Source organism: Drosophila serrata, unplaced genomic scaffold (assembly GCF_035046125.1).
Source record: "Drosophila serrata isolate PLE 108 unplaced genomic scaffold, ASM3504612v1 contig_347, whole genome shotgun sequence".
In the NCBI taxonomy this organism is placed as follows: domain Eukaryota; kingdom Metazoa; phylum Arthropoda; class Insecta; order Diptera; family Drosophilidae; genus Drosophila; species Drosophila serrata.
In genome coordinates this window covers 1,075,510-1,092,927 of record NW_028257245.1, presented here as the reverse complement: position 1 = coordinate 1,092,927, position 17,418 = coordinate 1,075,510, and the positions used below count along the sequence as shown (strand labels likewise).

Here is a 17,418-nt window from a genome sequence, read left to right as displayed (position 1 = left end):
GTGAAAAATGGAATCGTGCGGCAAAAAGAGTTCAAGAAAATCAACATCTTACGGCCGCAAGTCCAGGAAGGCGATTAAGCCTAAAGCAATAAGCTATTGCAGCCCAAAGAACAGCGCAGGGCGCAATCCGTTTTTCCATTACCTCGCCTATTTCCGGAAGCGGAACAAGGTCAAGCTGTGTCATCTGTCATCGTGTAAAGTAGCCCTATTGGCGGGTCGCCAATGGACGAATATGAGCCCAGAAGAGCGTGAACCCTTCATTTGTGCTGCAAGAAGCTCCAGTTACACGTATCGGCCACGTAGAAAAAAGGTTAATTACCTGCTGGGAAACCTACAAGAGTACGTGGCGGGGGGAGAGTGTCAAGCGCAAGCCCTGTGGAACCTGATGAGGGGCATGAAGTCCTGGCAGCAGCATTCCGTGCTGAATGATCGAATAACCAAGTGAAACGAGACGGCAGCTGCTTGAATCAATAGTTTAAACTTTAATAAATGATTTATCACTCGAAAAGGTAATGGTTACACTGTGCGTACATGAAGCGAGTAAAAAATGTGTTGGGACAGCAGTTAGATGCGTTAATTGTACGTACGTAATTCGAACACACTTAAATGTATCTTAGTTACTTTGCCGCGTTTCTTTTGTTACTTAAACATAACAAACAATCTTAAAAGACGGCCATTTTATAAACTATATATAAGTATGTATATGTATATATGCAACATCTGCGATTGTGCGAGGGCACGAGAAAGATCGCGTCTACTCTAAACAAGTAGATGATGATGAAAGTGTATGCAATTAAATACAAGATAATTTTGTGATGTAAACGATTTACAAAAATATACTTATAGATATATATAGATCTGATGCGTATGCCAAAACGATTGCCGGTATTGATAATCAGATAATCAGATCGGTTAGCAACGAATTTACAATTACAAGAACGAGGCCCGAACAGGCAGCGGGCAAATGAACAGAAAATGGTGGTAGTGGTGGGCACTGGTAGTGGTTAAGCGCGCTCAGCACGCCAAATCGCCTAAGGCGTCCGTCTCGCTGCTGGCTACACGCCATGTAATTCTAGGCCGCGGAGCCGGTGACGACGGCGTGGAAGCCTCAGAGTCGCCTATAAAGACCGCCGAATCGTCGGCGCTGGACGGGGTCATCGGACGTTCGCAGTCCGCTCCAATTTCCGAAATGGGTATGGATAGGGATGTCGTCCTCGTGTCCTCGCTGTGCGGCACAATCTCCTTGAAGCTCTGGTTTGGCGGCATCACGACCAACATGTTGATGGAAATAAGCAGCGGATGCACAAGTTTCGGGTCGAGTATCATCAATGGCACCTCCTCATTCTTCTCCAGACTGAGCGAGCATATCTCCGAAGTCTGGGTGAACACCGCCTGCCGTTGGGCATTGATCGATGTCACCGTTGTGCGGATCATGAATTTGCGCTTCGTCTGAAGGCTAAGCACTCGCTCGTGCTCGTGCCGGTGGTGGCGACGAATATTCAGTCTGCGCGAGTCCATAATAAGGATGAGATCCATGCCGAAATTGAAGCCGGTCCAGCGCCATTTCTGGTAACCGGGCTCAAGCAGCAGGCGGCCGCAGCGCATGCAGTTTTCAAAGAATTGGTCGTCGTCCATATGATGGGGACTGCTGTGGACGCAGAAGGAAACAATTAGATTTGCAATGGCCAATGACTTAATGTCTCTTACCAATCCTCCTGACCATGGTCTATTCGCAACAGGGCATCCCAGTGGTTATGGATGTGCCGATAGACCCACTCCTTGGGTATTATGTTGTCGTTATAGATAATCTTAAGATCCATGTAGTGGTTGGTCAGGTACTGGGTGCGCAGTTTCTGGAAGACTTTCACGTAGGGCTGTCCCTCGGGCGTGGCGAGAAACGAGCGCTCCTCCATGCGGTTGGTGAAGTACGTCCACTGGACGACATCCACACTGGGCGTGTGCGTTTCCACGCCAGCATTCGTTAAGCGCTCTTGCGTCTTAAGCGCCTCCGCCCTCTGCACAGGATCCTCGGGGTCGTAGTCGGGATGTAATCGCAGGAACATCCACGTGCGCAGCAGAGTGTAAAGTGAGAACTCGGTCTGCATAACGTACAGGTCATGACTACCGGTCAGAGCACTCATCAGTTCGATGGAGATGTGTCTGAGCAGGTTTGGCTGCTTGCTGTAGATGCTCAACAGGTTGATTTGAAACCACTGGAACGTGGACTTTTTCACACCCACCACACCGTACTGGCAGGCAGCCTCATAGTACTGGATGGCTGTCTCTGGACTGATGGTGTCCACCATCACCTCGGCGCACTTGTCGATGATCCCATCCAAGTGGAACAGCGTGGCCGTGGCCAGACACTGGGATCACATCCGTCGGCTCGATCTCGATCTCGTCAGAGTACATCGATCCGAATACAGCATCCAGGCTGGCCACGGTGATCCGATCGTCGAGGATCGTGATCTGCACGAATTTCTGCTGCGCCTCCCGCCACGTCCCATTGAACATGGTGTAGAAGTAGGGACTCTGACTCAAATAGACCTTGTGCAGATGCCACACCTTATCCAGAGCCATCACGGACACATCCGAGTTCTTTTGCTCCTTAAACAGAGCCTTGTATATGTACTGGGTGGTGGTCAGAAGCTTTTTCCTTAAGGCGAACAAAGATATTAGTAAATATGTTGACTATACACGCTTAGCTATACTCACTTCTTGGGCAGTGTCGCGTCCAGCTGGGCCTGCTCATCCTTGCCCAATGAGGAGTCCGTGCTGCGCTTCCTCTTCCGCCGATTGCCAAACACATCGGCCACGTTCATCTGCATGGAGCCCACGATCTGACCCATGGCTCGGCGCAGAAATTAAAAGTCTAAAAAAACAAGAATCGATATTATGTCTATATACACAAATACACATGATTTAATGTAAGAGATTTGGGTTGGCAATAGGGCGAAAGGCCTCTTTATCGATCTGTCAGGTTGCGTGTTGATAGCGCCCCCCAAATGGAACCGGTTGACCCACTTTCGTTACGCCAAACTGTAACGCAGTAACGCTGTAATAATGGGGAAACCTTTACTGGGTGGGCGAATACCCGTGTGGGTGACACTCTAGACCCTAGAAACCCGATGGAAAGCGCATCCATTCATCAATGATGATGATGTCATGGCAGCACCGCCCAATCCCAAGCTTAGCGATACGTGTAATCAAATCCCACGCGAGAGGGGCGACGCATAGTGTCGGAAAACTTGTAAAGCTTGTCTAGATGATAAACATTTTGTGGTTTATTTAAACAATTATATGTCTTAACTGCTTTCAATAACTGTGTTATTAAGATATTTTCGGTGAATCTTCAGTTTAGATAATATTTTCACATGTCATGGTTTCCCACAGCGTCATTTCATGATGCATCTTAATAAAGTAAATATTGAAGCATGGAATTTTAAATCTTAAAGCTGGAAATATAAATTTCAAAACCACTTTGATAGCAATTTATTACATAAAATTAACTATTTATAGCCAGAAATGAATTTTATCAAAACTTGCTTGTTTTCATATCTAAACACAACCGAATTGTCTGAGAACCTATGAAACCCAACCCAAAATTATATTCTAGAGCCACAAGTGGCGGGTTGTTAATTAAACATTATTATGGCAACGAATATATGTACATCCATATATGAATAGTGCCTTTACTATAACAGAATTGATAAGATAGTTGTATACACATGTATGCATATCATTGAATGTCAAGCCATCAGCTAGAGATAAAACTATACTAATAAATATCATTAAATCAAAGCGTAAAGATAGGGATTAGACCATAACTAACTAGATAAGTTGTATTTAATACAACTTTGATTGAATAATACTCATAGCACTCGTACTAAACTATATTCATTTAAATTGAGGAATATTAACATATAAAAATAAATAACTAGGAATTAGCTTTAAGTAAAGCCTTACTAATATTATACACAATGCACAAAATACAAGATAGCTTAGACTTTGAGTTCATTAAAACCGCAGTCAGCTTACAAGAGAAATATCTTGGGAAAAACGAACCATTTGTTAAGTCGTGCTAATGTGGCAACTATCACACCTAGACGAAGCAAGAGGAATTGTGCCTAATGAGTAGAAAACCCTACCTGTTTTGAGAGTACTAAAAGAATGCAGCTTTCGTGCAGAGGCGACGCTTGTTCTCCACTTTTCAACTATCACTAGAAACATTCTACAATGACCTGAACTCCATTATAGCGACATACATTTTCGGGTAATGTAGCTGGGGGGAGGGAGGTACACTATAATTAGAACGAGATCAAACGAGCAGCGATTCCATGAGCATGTTTATGCCTTGTCGGCGGCGACCAATTGCTGGAGCTGGACGGACAGACGGACGGACGTGTGTTGTAAGCATGTCAAGGCCGGTACGGAAGCCACTGCTGCCCATAAATAAACAAACGAAACGAATGAACGCACGTTAGCAAAGTTGGCTGGGCTTTCGTCACCTCGCGTCGTATGGATCGCATTGATATGGACGACCAGACCATACCCGTCCCAATAATCACCCGATGATTATCTCGAACACATTCAGACACATCTGAAAGTATTGATGGGGAGGATCGAACCAAGGTGGGGAAAGGCCTGGGGGGTGGGGCTTTCCAACCAGATGTTAGGTTTGAGTTTGTTTTGGTGCGGCGCAGTTCCGAAAACAAAAGTAAACTATCTTAAAACCGGTTTTTGCCGCAGCACGTATTTCTTATAAGACCAAAACAAGACGGCGAATGCAGTGCTTCAAATTACGTCACCGTTTGAAGCCAGAAGAGCGCAGAAGAGCAATGGAGAGAGCGAAATACTGAAAACCGTGTCGCACTTCTAAATATATCTCGAGTTTCCCCAAGTTGTAAATCTGCAATTTGAACAAAGAACTGCGCAATGAAACCGAATAAACAGAAGAAAATATAGATACAATATTTTTTTACAAAACAAAACTTACTCTTAATATAGTTTTGAAGATTTTAAACTAGTTTCAATGACATTAGGAAAAACTCGACTGAAACCAGTTTACTATTCGAAAGAGGTGGTTGTACTGCTGCAAAGTTGAAGTGCAACTTAAACTTTATAAAACTTTCAAAACATATCTATAAGATTTATAGATAGAAAATCTGATAATTGCAATCTCAGCTATAAAAATATTTTAAGAAAACTACATTTCGAAGGTTAGGAAGTCAATAGCTGTCAATGCCTTAAGTTCATGTGTCTCTAGGCCTTGAATAAACTTTAACAAATATGTTGAAACTAGTTTAAATCCCATTTAAAGAATAATAGGTTATTGCACCGAACCGTGAATATTTATTGCAACCAAGGTAAAACTTATTTGTCTGAGAAATTTTGTTTGTAAACTTCCAAGGCATAGATGAACACAAACCAAATATTTAGAGAAAAACAAATGAGAAAAAATTAAAAAAGTTAATGTTGCCCAAGGAGTTAACGGCTAAATAACGTGGAATATCGTCGAAAGAAGCCAACAAGCATGGGCGGACGGGAGTGGGACTCGAACTCGCGTTTCGTTTACGTTTTCTTCGGGAATTCCAGGCACCTTAGACAACTGAGCTAGCGCAGCTAGAAAAATGTGGGCGTCGGAGACCGGAGATATCTAGGTACATATATGTATTTATATGCTGTCTGCTGTTCTCTAGTTCGGTGAACCCTCCCGATTAGACCTTTCTCCGACTTTTGGCTGGGAAATCAGCTGTTTCGGCTGAAGAAAGCATGTTGATTCGCACTATTTACGACTGCCTGTTGTTTGGCGCTGATAACAGCAGCAACATGGGTTGGAGATATGGGGACCGGACCACCAACTTTTCCCCATTCCCTTTTCGATTCCCCCCTTTTCGGCGCTGCGGAGTGCAGTTAATCTACGGCTATAAATAGCAAACAAAAGTGAATTCGGTGTGTGACGTAGTTGGGAAATGCAGCAGACGGGGGTGGCGGAGGGTTCAAAGGGGAGGAAAGCAAAGAAGAGCGTGGAAAAGAAACGCGAGAGAACAACGGCGCGAACGAAAGACGCAAAAAACGGGGGAGGCGAGAAGTACACATACGCAAGAGGGAACTGATAAACGAACTTACTGTTAATATGCAGTTACTTCCGCGACTTTATATAATTGCAATTGCACTCCACGTTCACCCAGGTGTTGATAAGTAAATAACACACCTAAAAAAATCCTTTGCGAGTGTCTGATTTAAATCATTTCATTCCAGTTCGATAAAAAAAGTCTTTGTTTTTGTATGCACTTGGCACGCACTCCCGCTTCCACGACCGTTTCGAGCAAAAAAATTTTAAACACCCCTCCGTTGACCGAAAACAATTTTTTGTTCGAACTTTTGTTTGTATTTTTTAGAGTGGTCATATTTTGTTAATTTTTTTCTTTGGTCACTCTAACTTCGAAGCTGTTGTTTAACATTTTACATCGTACACGTCTAAAAAAAACATTTGACACGTTTACAGATACATGGGGTAGAATTTTTGACTTTTGGGGTCGAATTCTCACTTTTGGGGTCGAATTCTCAAGAAAAATGTAAAATTCGTAACATAGCTTCTTTTTTTCTCTCTCGGGTACTGTCGGGTGGACGTTAATTAACGAACTCTCTCTCTCTCTCTCAGGTGCTGTCTGGTGTCGGTCGTTTGTAAACTGTTGAAAATATATATAAAAAAAAAAACAATATATGATATTTTGTATAGGTATGTTTTGATCACTTTGTTTCTGCTCACTCTGAATCCCGAAGCTGTCGCTTCTTAGATTTGACACGTTTACATGTATAATTATCATGTATTGAAAATATATCAATATTTCGGTATGTTTTGTATATAAAGTTTATGGTAACTCTGAATTCCGAATCTGCTATTTAACATTTTAGACAATAAACAATTTTACACGTTTACAGGGTAGATAATAATACAAAAACCAACTAGATTATAAAGTAAACATTGATAAAATTAATTACAGTAATTTTTCAATACAATATATTTAAAATGTGTGAATGGCTTAAAAATCGTTAAAATTGACTTTTTATTTGCCAAAAAGACCAGATTTCTAATACATGCAAACGGGAAATTTTATAAAAGAAGCAACATTCATTGACCTTAAATATAGCATATATTATTTATTTATTTTATTTATTGTTGTAAATAGCTTATTTTTATTTACGCGCCCTACTGTGAGCAATTTTTTACGAGATCAACATACGGTCAATTAATTTTGGATAATACGAGGATCAGCACGGGTAAATAATTAAAATAACTAAATTACTAAATCAATTCGACGTTATAATTAAAAAAAAATAACCCAGCGAGTTTTTTAAAATTTATTTTTATTTACACGTGCCGTGTATTTTTACTCAGAATTTGCAACTCATATGACCCCAATTTTGACCCTATTAGGTAAAGTTCCTCAATTTTAAAGTTATCTAACAGATATATATTTTATATTTATATATTAATTTTTAACAATTTTATACAATTTTTATGAAACAAAGCTGTCATATGAATCACTGGAAATTTTGTAGAAAAAAATATATATTGCAAGTTTGTTCGAGTATTCCTGCGCATAAACGCCGCCAGTGTTGCAATACTCCCACATTATTGTAAACTTCTCGTGTGGGATTTTCGCACTCAAATTTTCGCTTTGCGCACCAAATAAAATTTAAAATTTTCGCAAAAAAATATAGTTTTTTGAATAGTCATTTGAACGTTACATCACTAAAACCTTAAATTAAAAACCAAATGTTAGTTATTTAACCATTTCATTAAAAAAAAATAAATATACTTAAATCTTCACTGTCATATTTATAATTTTAAAAGGATTTTAATTAATTATATTACGTTTAGAATTATTAATAACTTCTTCATGAAATCACCGGCATGAACATTTCCAGTGTTTCAAAACTCTCACATTAGTGTAACCATCTCGCGTGGGATTTTTCGCACTCAAATTTTCTCGTTGCGCAGCAAATAAAATTGAATACACCAAAAGCAAGAAACGAATTGGACTTGAAAACCCGAACGCGTTGCATTACTAAATACAGCAAAGGTGGGCCAAAAAGTGAAACGAAATCAATTGCCAAATCGGTTGCATAAAACGGACAAGTGGAACATTTTCGCCTGGCAGCCGTGAAAAGTGGCACACAATAACAATAACACTGTGTGTGTTTGTGTTTTCTTGTGTTTTCGTGGTGGTGTTGGTGCAGTAAAAACACACAATTAATGCGTGATTTTCCATTCGCCCATATCTTTTGCAGTTTGTGGGGCGTGCAATGTTCAGGATCCATCTGAAAATGGGTCCGCAACGCAACCAGCTCCACAGCAGCGCCGCCGCCGCCAGTAACAACAACAATGGCGTCGCCGGGGGAAGCAGCGCCGGAGGAGGAAACCGTCATCTCAAGGAGTTTACCTGCTGCTTCGGACTCCATGTCCACACGGCCACCCTGATGATCGGTTTGTGGCACTTGGTAAGTTGACCTTTTGGGACTTTTGTAGTGCAACTAAGTTGGGCGTATACACACCTGTACTCGGTTGTGTCTACGCCGCCACCCACGCATGCAATTCGTCAGTGGGCTGTGCGAAAATTTGACCCTGTTCAGTGTCACGGAGGGGAAAAATCAATTGGCAAGCCGCCGAGTCACTGTCAAACTGTACGAAGCCAGTTACTTTTGCTTACAAAAAAACGTCGCAGCTTTCCCCGCCTGTGACGTCAATGGGGTTTTATTTTTTGCATTTCTCTTCGAACTGGCTGCTGATGCGTCAGCTGATAATCAAAATCGGCGAAATTAGATCGAAATTCGTTTAGCGGAAGTTTTATTAAGTACAAATTCATATGAAACTAACCTTTCACAATTCCGTGACTCTGCGTGCCATTACTTGACACTGAGAGAACTTCTTAGGTAGTTTAGCAATAAGATACAAAATTTATGCAAATTCTAAATTGTTTATTATATATTAGTAATAGTAAACAGTGGTTTTACTAGTACACTCAGATACAATATAAACAGTGTAAATAGTCCTTGTTCCTAATAATTTATTTAAAATAATTACCAGTATTGAGATAAGAAAAAGTATTATTATTTTTGATCAGAAAGAACATCATGATAAGAATATTTACTCTAAAATAAAACTAGAAACTGAAATTATGTTGAAATATTTCTATTGAAATATTCCCAAGAATAATTTATAATTTAATTTTTTATATAGTTTAAGAAAATATAGTTCAGAATAATTGAATGCTTTCACAAACAAATATTTCAGAGCATATTTTAGAGATGATATATTGTAAAGAAAATTATATAAATTATATAAGACTAAGGTTTTACCTTACGTTCTTTTCTCTGTACACCGTCCGTGTGCATCCACTGATCCCGCACATTTTCTCCTAATGCCATACCTCCTGCTTTAATATCGCTTCTTTATTACGGCTCAGGTCACGTTTTGCTGCAAAACTCTCGTCACATGCGACCCTGATTGCAGTTTGACAAGCGCTGGAGGAGCTATCAGTAGCAACTACTGGCAATCTCAAGGGTTTCTTTGTTTACTTTTTGTATATTAGAGATAGTTGTGGCGGTTTGTTGTTCTCCAGCAAATCAAAAAATCGAAGCCCATTGTTGACTCACTGCGATTGCAGATAAGCTGCGGCATTATGTTTTCTAAGCTTTTAATAAACCAAGCAAAAACAATGGAAAACTGCTGCATCAAAGGCCTTCAACTTGAGCAACAGATGCCTCGAGATACGGCGATACTATATCGTATATCCAGCTATGGCCATTTGTGCAAACAGTAACGAGATACTGACTCGTTTCTATGAGCTGTTTCAGTTATTTTTAAGAACTACACGTACCCCACGACGGACGATGCGAAAATATTTACTCTTTAGCAGAGGGTTTACTCTATCTTTCTTCTGGAGGAACATTCTTGATGTGGCTACCCCGCCATAAATCCGCGAATTGTTAATTCAGCTGTCATCTATCAGCAAACAGGCTGCAAATCAAAGCTGGCCAACGAGCCTTATCTATTTTTGCCAGCTTATCATGATGAGCTTGGACCTGCACACTTCGTACAACACACACCTGCTAAACGCACTTGGGAAACTTAGATTTCGAGATATCTCTGAATTCCCAACTCGTGATCCTTTTCTTCACGCTTTATATTGTTATGAATTGAACTATAATTTTAATTACTTTTATTATTATTATTTTTTTTTTATTTTAATGGGATAATATAAGTTGTATATTCTCTAGCATAGGCACTTTCCGCTCACCTTTTCCCTCTACTAATAATGCAAATAAAGTGTTGCCTGGTCTTGATGATGTAGACTTGACCCCCAGGAGTCGCGGTGGCTGCACATCTTGGTAATATTTTGTCAAAGGTAACCCTTGTAACCCATTGCGAGCAGGTCCTTGCCATATTTAAGGATGCTACCGCATACATGCTGTATCACGAGACGAAAAGCTACGGTAGTTTCCTCTCACGTAAATCCCCATTATTTTACCCTGGTGGCCCTTTATATATACAAATAAATAGTATTAAATGTTAGAATTTTTCTAAAACATATCTGTAACTTAAAGCGTAATAATTAAAATCTTGCACTATAAAAATAGATACTTTACAAATTTTTTCATGAATCAAATTCCCCATTCTTTCTTGCAGTTTCTAAATATTTTGGCTTTGAGCGTTCTTGCCGTTATCTGGCGCAATCCAGAGATGATGGACGAGCTGGAGGGTGGGGGCACTCATGACTACACCGTTGATCTGAGCGCCCCGGCTCTGCCCACGCCGCTGAGCAAGGTCGATCCGCCGTATGCCTACCGCGATCATTCCTTCAACTATCGTAAGCGTTACCGTAAGCAGTGGAGAGAGCCAATTGTGCAACGAATTTAAATTCACGTTTTCCTCTCCCCACTTTGCAGAGAACTTTGACATGGGCGGCTTGGTGTGCACCTGCATGATAGCCATTACGCTGATGATGATCTACGGCACTATCAAGGGGAAACCGTCGCATCTGTTGCCCTTCTTCTGTCTGCAGTTGTTTGATTTCGCCATTACCACGTGAGGATTATAGTTAAGGGGTAACTGCAGAAATCTCAAGGGATCTTGTCTTAATCATGCTTTCCTTAGGGTTTTCTGCAACCCTCTGAATAGGGGGATTAGTATATTAAATTGTGATTTAATTTCGTTGTACAGCTTGACAGCCGCTGGATATCTGTGCTACCTGCAGGCCATCCACAGCATCATTGCCGAATCGCATCGTTTGCCGTGGCGCGAGAAGCTGCTGGAACTGCCGCCCGAGGAACTGGTCGTCGTGGTCCTGGTCGTCTTCATTTGCATCGTTTTCCTCAAGGCCTATTGCATTGGCATCGTTTGGCGCTGCTACAAGTACTTGACTCTGCGCCAGCAGCACGTTCGCACCTTGTTCCCCTTCTTGGAGCCACCAACCGGTGTCCACAGCGTGGGCGGAGCTTTTGGTACCGAGGAGCGTTCGTACTCCACCCTGTTGCCCAATTACGATGAAGCGATTGCCCAATACTTGAAGCAGGCTCCGCCGCCATCCTATCAGGTGGCCATGTCAAACTATCCCGAGGATGAGGGCGCAGCCGAGGGGGGCGAGGTCAATCCATCGGTGGCACCGCTGTTTGTTGCGCTTGGCGCGGCCACCACGGCCAATGTCGCCTCCAACACGGATGACAACCTGGACAACAACAATGATGTACCGAACAACAACAATACCGTGCATGTGAACGCCAATACGCCACCGATGCGACGAAGCGATGCGGCCGTTAATGCCAACATCGATGGGGAGGACGATGAAGATGATGACTTGGAGGTGATCGACGCTGGCGTTGAGGTGATCGGAGGCATTCCACCACCACCGCCCTACAACGATGTGGCCGACGCCCAGGTGCAGGTACCATCCCAGTCGCCGCTGCGCCGTGAACCCCACATTCCGGGACAGGTATTCGGTGGGCGCGATGAGAGCCAGGCCTAAGTTTGTGATTTGGATCAGTTTGTTTCTCATTGCGAGTGGGTTGTGACACACACGCATTTCCTTCTTCCCTCTATCCAATCCCCTTCTTGCCCAGACGACCTGCTTTCATTCCCGGCACACATGCACCCGGTCTTTATAGTCGCTTCGATGCAATTGATCGGTGTTGGTGTTTTTAGAGAAACGTAACCGAAACAAGTTTTCGCTTTTAGCCGTCGCTCATTATTGTTGTTTAACGTACAATTAAGATGCTCTAGTTGCTGCTCATTAAGTAAACATACATAAAACCAAAAAACACAAAAAAAAAAACATTTTTGCGATGCTGGCAAGGAAAGCTTCAATTCCTTTTCGGCCGCATCTCAGCTGCAACAGTCTGTTAGAACCGTTTCTCATTTAGCCCGTGTTAGCCTGAGCACATCAGAGTTAGTCTAGATCCAAGTAGTTGTTACCAGGGAGAGAGAGAGTGTCGCTTTCCGAACGAATGTTCTATGTTCTAAGCTATATCTCGTAAGACTCTATGCATATTGATTACCGAGTACTGAATCCACAGCACAGGCATGCATACATAATCCATTTAATATGAGATATATATATCACTTGTATTTTACTATTTGTGTATCGATACCACAGCAAATGAACAGTTTTATGTATGTACAATATCTAAATGTATAACTGTATACTAAATATGCAGAGATATTCGAATAAATATTAGTTTATATTACAACTATTTGTTTGTATTTAATTTGTAATTTAGTATGAACTTATTCATTACCCTCTTTGGTGATGATTACTTTTTGGGAAATAATAAAAACTTATTTACTTTAATATGGAATTTAATGAGATAAATTTAAGGATCTTTAAATTGTTAAAGATATAAATGTCACAAAAGACTTGAGAAGGATGCTGGAGGGGAAACTCAGTGTACGAAACATGAACGTTTGAGATTCAAAACCGGTTAGATGTATCTGAATGTTTCTTTATAATAGCTCGAAAACAAATCATTTTGCGAGACTTTATTGATATCTTTAGGCAATTTGAATTAATTATTGTTAAAAATTATAACGAACTCAAAAATGAGTGAACTGCGTATCGGGCGTTCTTTTTTGAGTTTGTTTTCGAACATTTAGCGAAACTTTATAAAACACTTGCATATTTTTATCGTTTATAACATATACAAACATTTTGAAATAGTTTCTTTAACTGGGAAGGAACAGGACAGGGCAAAGTACATATCCCTCGACACCTAGCAGAACTGCAACTGAAACTTACTGATTTAATTCTTTTTTTTTCCACTTTTTAATTCTGTAAGCAAAATGTGTACGCATTTTAATGAATAAGTAATCAGAAAACACAAATCCAAAGTGACCCCAAGTGCACTGAAGCCATTCAATCCCAGGTTATTCCCCGTAAAAAAAGCACCCGCCAAGCTTGCGTGTGTGATATTTGTATTTTTACGTTTTTATATGAAATTTATTTTATTTGAATAATTTTTTTTTTCGTTTTTTGTTAATGCATTGATCTGGCAAACTTAGGCCTTCCAGTTGGACCAGGTGCGGATCTCGTTCCAGATGTTGGTTCCAGGGCACTCGGTGGAGCCGACCTGGCGATGACCGTACAGGATGTAGCCTGACACGATCTGACCGCGGGACACGGCATCGGAGAGCAGACCCTTGGCGGCGGTGATCTGGGCGGAGGTGATCTTGTCGCTGTTGTAGTTACCCAGGAAGGAGATGCCAATGGACTTGGAGTTCCAGTTGGTGGCATGGGCACCCAACACGTTCCAGCCGCGACCCTCGTATACATTGCCATCACCGCCGATGAGGAAGTTGTAGCCGATATCAGCCCAGCCCAGGGAGTCCATGTGGTAGGCCTGGATGTTCTTCAGCTGGGTGATGCAAGCAGCCTTGGTGGAGCAGTAGTTGCCGGCGGTGTGGTGGATCACGGCATAGCTCAGCTTGCTGGCCAGGGTGGACTTGCTTTTGGCGGCACGGCCGCCCCACTCCGACTTGGAGATGACGGTGACGCCGAGGACGGCCTGGGCGCAGAAGAGGACGGCCAGAAGGACGAGAGCTTTGTTTGCCATGGTTGCGGATCGATTGTATGCCCTGTAGAGGGATCGGACCCTTATATAGTCGCAAACTCGGCTTATCGCCGCCTGACAGCCGATGTGAAGTTCGGGGACGATCCGGGCGTGTGCTTCCATCTGATACGGCGGGGACTATCTGGTGGCCAGATCCCGATACGGCGATGACGACGGGGCCCAATCACACTTCTAATCAGGCCAAGTGGCATTAATTAATTTGTCTAAAATGCCCGCCCCTCAGGAGGGGCAATCTACGTGTATATTCGTCTATAAAGTATATATAGTACCAACGAAGACCCATCAAAATATTGTGAATATATCTGTCGGGGGCCAGAATTTCCAATATTTTTTTTGATTAGCTTTATTATTATTATTATTCTTATCCGGAAGCCATTCTTAAGGTTTCGCTATCGGGCTTTTATGGCATATAAAACAAGATGAATTTCTTGTACTTAAGGTTTAAAAGTTCCTATAATTTTTCTTTACTACCTTGCAATAGTATCTGCGATAAAGGATATTGAATTTAAGCTTTAATTATAGTAAATAAAATTATGGAAAGTTAATATGTCTTTAGTTTAAGTTCTTGGCAGACTTCTGAGATTTATAAATGAAAATAGTAATATTAAGTTGTAATTAGTGATAGCACTTTTTCTTTGATGATTTCTTTCTCTTATCTTTAATAATTCTTTTTTGATATTAATATCAAGAGAACATAAAGGTTTTTGGGGAATTTATTAAGGTAATAGGAATTTAGCTTTTATAGCACAACTGATTATGACAATATTTGGAGACTATTTACCATCTATTATAAATCAGGAGCTTTCAATCAGCGGATAAAATTGCCATAAATCCCGAATGGTATAAATAAACTTACAAATATCCTGTCCTATAAACAGTTCTGAGCTTTCAAGGCTGCTAGAAACTTTTAATAATTTGACCTTTTATTATAACAGCATCCATTCTATTTTTTATCTGAAAATTAATGTAGTCCCCAAAGGCCCAATTGCTAATTTTCCTGACTGCTCTGTGTGAATTCCAAATTGAACTTTCAATGCCTGCCTGAATTTTTTAACACATTTTTCAATTAATTTGTAATGTGATAGTATAATAAAAATATAGAATAACATTGCCCCACTGTGACTCTTATGCCATAGAGCATCATCATACGACTTGTGTGTTATTTCGCATATAAATTTTGTTCAGCCATTTTTTTAAATTTGTTGTTATCATCATTGATAATGATGGCTTTTCGCTAAATAATTTATGAGCATTTTTAAAAAATCAAGTGTAATAAGTGGCTGATACGAATCATTGAGGCACACACCAAAATACTATCAAAATATTGGCAATCAGAGGCGTAGAATGTTGAGTTAAAAATGGTGATTAGATTAGTGATCTCTGCTATATATTTTCAAATAGGATCCACAAGATAACAGACCCATGATTGGACCTTCTTTTTTGTGCAATGACGTAGTATATGGTAGATTGAAGAAACTGAATGAAATGGCGAAACTGAATAGAAAACAGAATGTAAACTGATTAGAGAGTACATATAAAATACCAAATAATTTATGGGCATATTCCTTATTTTTTTATAGACCAATATAAATTAGTTTCATTATCTCGTCAAACTCCTTCAAAAACAGTCTCTAAAAGTATGCTATACCAAAATGTACAACTTCTGAGCAACAAAAATTAGAGTAATGGTTCTAGGAAGGACAGACTTTAAGGAAAGAAAGAAACCTGATATTTCATTCATATTTTAGACATCATTTAATTGATTATAACACACTTTAAGCAGATTATTTTTTCTTATCAAAGTGCGTATGTCCCTGTTATCTGCTCGCAACTGCAGGTGGCTCTTGTAAATTTCCGTTTGAACTAATCTGAGTTCATCAAACCTTCACTTAGCTGGTGGTCAAAAAAATGAAAATTCCACAGCTTGTAGTAATCCAAAAGTTGGCAGGAAGCAGGCGAGAAGTGGGTGGGTCAAACCACTTTGTCAAGCCAGTTTGCCAAGCCATCCGAGTGCCTTCCGAGTGGCTTCTCCTTCAGGCCGCGCCAAGGGGGAGAAGATGAATCTCAAAAACTGAAAGCTTGAGCAAGTTATTAAGCGCGGAAACAAAAACAACTGCGACCCATTCAGACTTGGCTTTGTTAACGAGGATGTCGTTAATGAGACTGTGGTTCAAGTAGCAAATAGTTCTCCCTGGTAAGCGGTCACCAATTGTAAAGTTCCCTTCGGCTTTTAGTCCTTTTCGGTACAAGTTTGAAATTGTTCTTACAGAGTTTTTTTTGTTGGATCGTCTTGTCCCTCAAAAGAAATAACTAAAATGTGTCAGGCTTGGCCCGAATGTCCGGACGACATAATGATATTCTGCAAGTTTGGCACACATCCTGCTCATCCTGCGCCAGCTCCTGCCCCGGCTCCGTTGGATTTTAAAAGTTTTTGAGAAAATTGAACGAATGAATACTTTGACAGCACGAACGTGACGGTTCGGCTGCAAAACGAAGATGGTTAATGGAGCCAGGAGTCTAGCCGTATCCCAATTACCCAGCCAGTAGCCGGGAGCCCCACCCCATCAATCTCCGCCAGATCACCCAAGATGTAACCAAGTTGGAGTAGAATTTTCAATACAAATTTAATAACAATGTTGTCTAACCAGACCAGTGGGACCATCCGCGGATCTCGTTCCAGATGTGGGTACCGGGGCACTCGGTGGCACTGACCTGACGATGGCCGTACAGGATGTAGCCGGAGCTGAGCTGGCCACGGTTGACGGCATCCTGGAGCAGCTGCTGGGCGGCAGAGATCATGTTCGGCTCCAGAGTGTCCCAGTTGTAGTTGCCCAGGAAGCTAATGCCGATGCTGTAGGGGTTCCACTCGGCGGCATGGGCACCCATGTTGTTCCAGCCTCGGCCCTCGTACACATTGCCATCTCCGCCGATGAGGAAGTTGTAGCCGATGTCGGGCCAGCCCAGGGAGTCCATGTGGTAGCTCTGGACGCTCTGGAGGACGGCGTTGCACTGGGCACGGGTCTCGCAGTAGGCGCCGGCGGTGTGGTGAATGATGGCGTAGCTGAGGTAGTTGCCCAGGCCAACGGTCCACTTGGCACCGCGACCGCCCCACTCCGCTTTGGGGACGACGTAGACACCCTGGGCCATGTACTGGCTGCAAGCCAGGACGGCGAGGAGGAGAGCCACTTTGGAAACCATGATTACCAGCTGTAATAGTTGACGATCGCTTGATGGAGATTGAGGTGCCATGGGGCGCTTATATAGGAGATGGCGATCCAAAGTCGAAGC

The 17,418-nt window shown here is 41.7% G+C and overlaps 5 protein-coding genes across 6 annotated transcripts; 2 read left to right on the top strand and 3 right to left on the bottom strand.

The window, feature by feature from the left end:
* The first annotated feature begins 7 nt into the window (after positions 1-7).
* On the top strand, positions 8-857 carry LOC110189679 (uncharacterized). The gene has a single exon (XM_020959836.2). It carries the CDS (start codon positions 8-10, stop codon positions 443-445), a length of 438 nt encoding a protein of 145 aa, XP_020815495.1. The 3' UTR covers positions 446-857.
* gcl (germ cell-less) lies at positions 460-6,431 on the bottom strand. The gene is given in 5 exon segments (XM_020959834.2): positions 460-1,648; positions 1,708-2,363; positions 2,365-2,656; positions 2,716-2,872; positions 6,130-6,431. Coding segments are annotated over 4 exon segments (1,716 nt in total). The 5' UTR covers positions 2,850-2,872; positions 6,130-6,431; the 3' UTR covers positions 460-1,014.
* Positions 6,432-7,933: 1,502 nt separating this feature from the next.
* Positions 7,934-12,753, top strand: LOC110189301 (tetraspanning orphan receptor). Of its 2 annotated transcripts, none has more exons than XM_020959332.2 (5): positions 7,934-8,090; positions 8,299-8,508; positions 10,697-10,889; positions 10,957-11,095; positions 11,231-12,753. In XM_020959332.2, exons 2-5 carry the CDS (start codon positions 8,314-8,316, stop codon positions 12,030-12,032), a joined length of 1,329 nt encoding a protein of 442 aa, XP_020814991.2. In that variant the 5' UTR covers positions 7,934-8,090; positions 8,299-8,313; the 3' UTR covers positions 12,033-12,753. The 2 variants fall into 2 exon arrangements, with proteins under 2 accessions (XP_020814991.2, XP_086694411.1); XM_086838285.1 differs by having other exon boundaries at positions 7,936-8,090; positions 10,697-10,877.
* A 704-nt stretch (positions 12,754-13,457) lies between these two features.
* On the bottom strand, positions 13,458-14,574 carry PGRP-SC2 (Peptidoglycan recognition protein SC2). Its single transcript, XM_020959607.2, has one exon. It carries the CDS (start codon positions 14,230-14,232, stop codon positions 13,558-13,560), a length of 675 nt encoding a protein of 224 aa, XP_020815266.2. The 5' UTR covers positions 14,233-14,574; the 3' UTR covers positions 13,458-13,557.
* Positions 14,575-16,735: 2,161 nt separating this feature from the next.
* PGRP-SC1b (Peptidoglycan recognition protein SC1b) lies at positions 16,736-17,374 on the bottom strand. Its single transcript, XM_020959675.2, has one exon. The coding sequence runs from the start codon at positions 17,326-17,328 to the stop codon at positions 16,771-16,773; it is 558 nt and encodes a 185-aa protein (XP_020815334.1). The 5' UTR covers positions 17,329-17,374; the 3' UTR covers positions 16,736-16,770.
* Between the last annotated feature and the right edge of the window lie 44 nt (positions 17,375-17,418).

Excerpts from the sequence above, each read along its gene's own strand:
- LOC110189679 (XM_020959836.2), top strand. The coding sequence starts at position 8 with ATGGAATCGTGCGGCAAAAAGAGTTCAAGAAAATCAACATCTTACGGC.
- PGRP-SC2 (XM_020959607.2), bottom strand. The coding sequence starts at position 14,232 with ATGGAAGCACACGCCCGGATCGTCCCCGAACTTCACATCGGCTGTCAG.
- LOC110189301 (XM_020959332.2), top strand. The coding sequence starts at position 8,314 with ATGTTCAGGATCCATCTGAAAATGGGTCCGCAACGCAACCAGCTCCAC. Across the intron at positions 8,509-10,696 it reads TGATCGGTTTGTGGCACTTG|TTTCTAAATATTTTGGCTTT; the intron begins GTAAGTTGACCT and ends TCTTTCTTGCAG. Across the intron at positions 10,890-10,956 it reads CAACTATCGTAAGCGTTACC|AGAACTTTGACATGGGCGGC; the intron begins GTAAGCAGTGGA and ends CCCACTTTGCAG.
- PGRP-SC1b (XM_020959675.2), bottom strand. The coding sequence starts at position 17,328 with ATGGTTTCCAAAGTGGCTCTCCTCCTCGCCGTCCTGGCTTGCAGCCAG.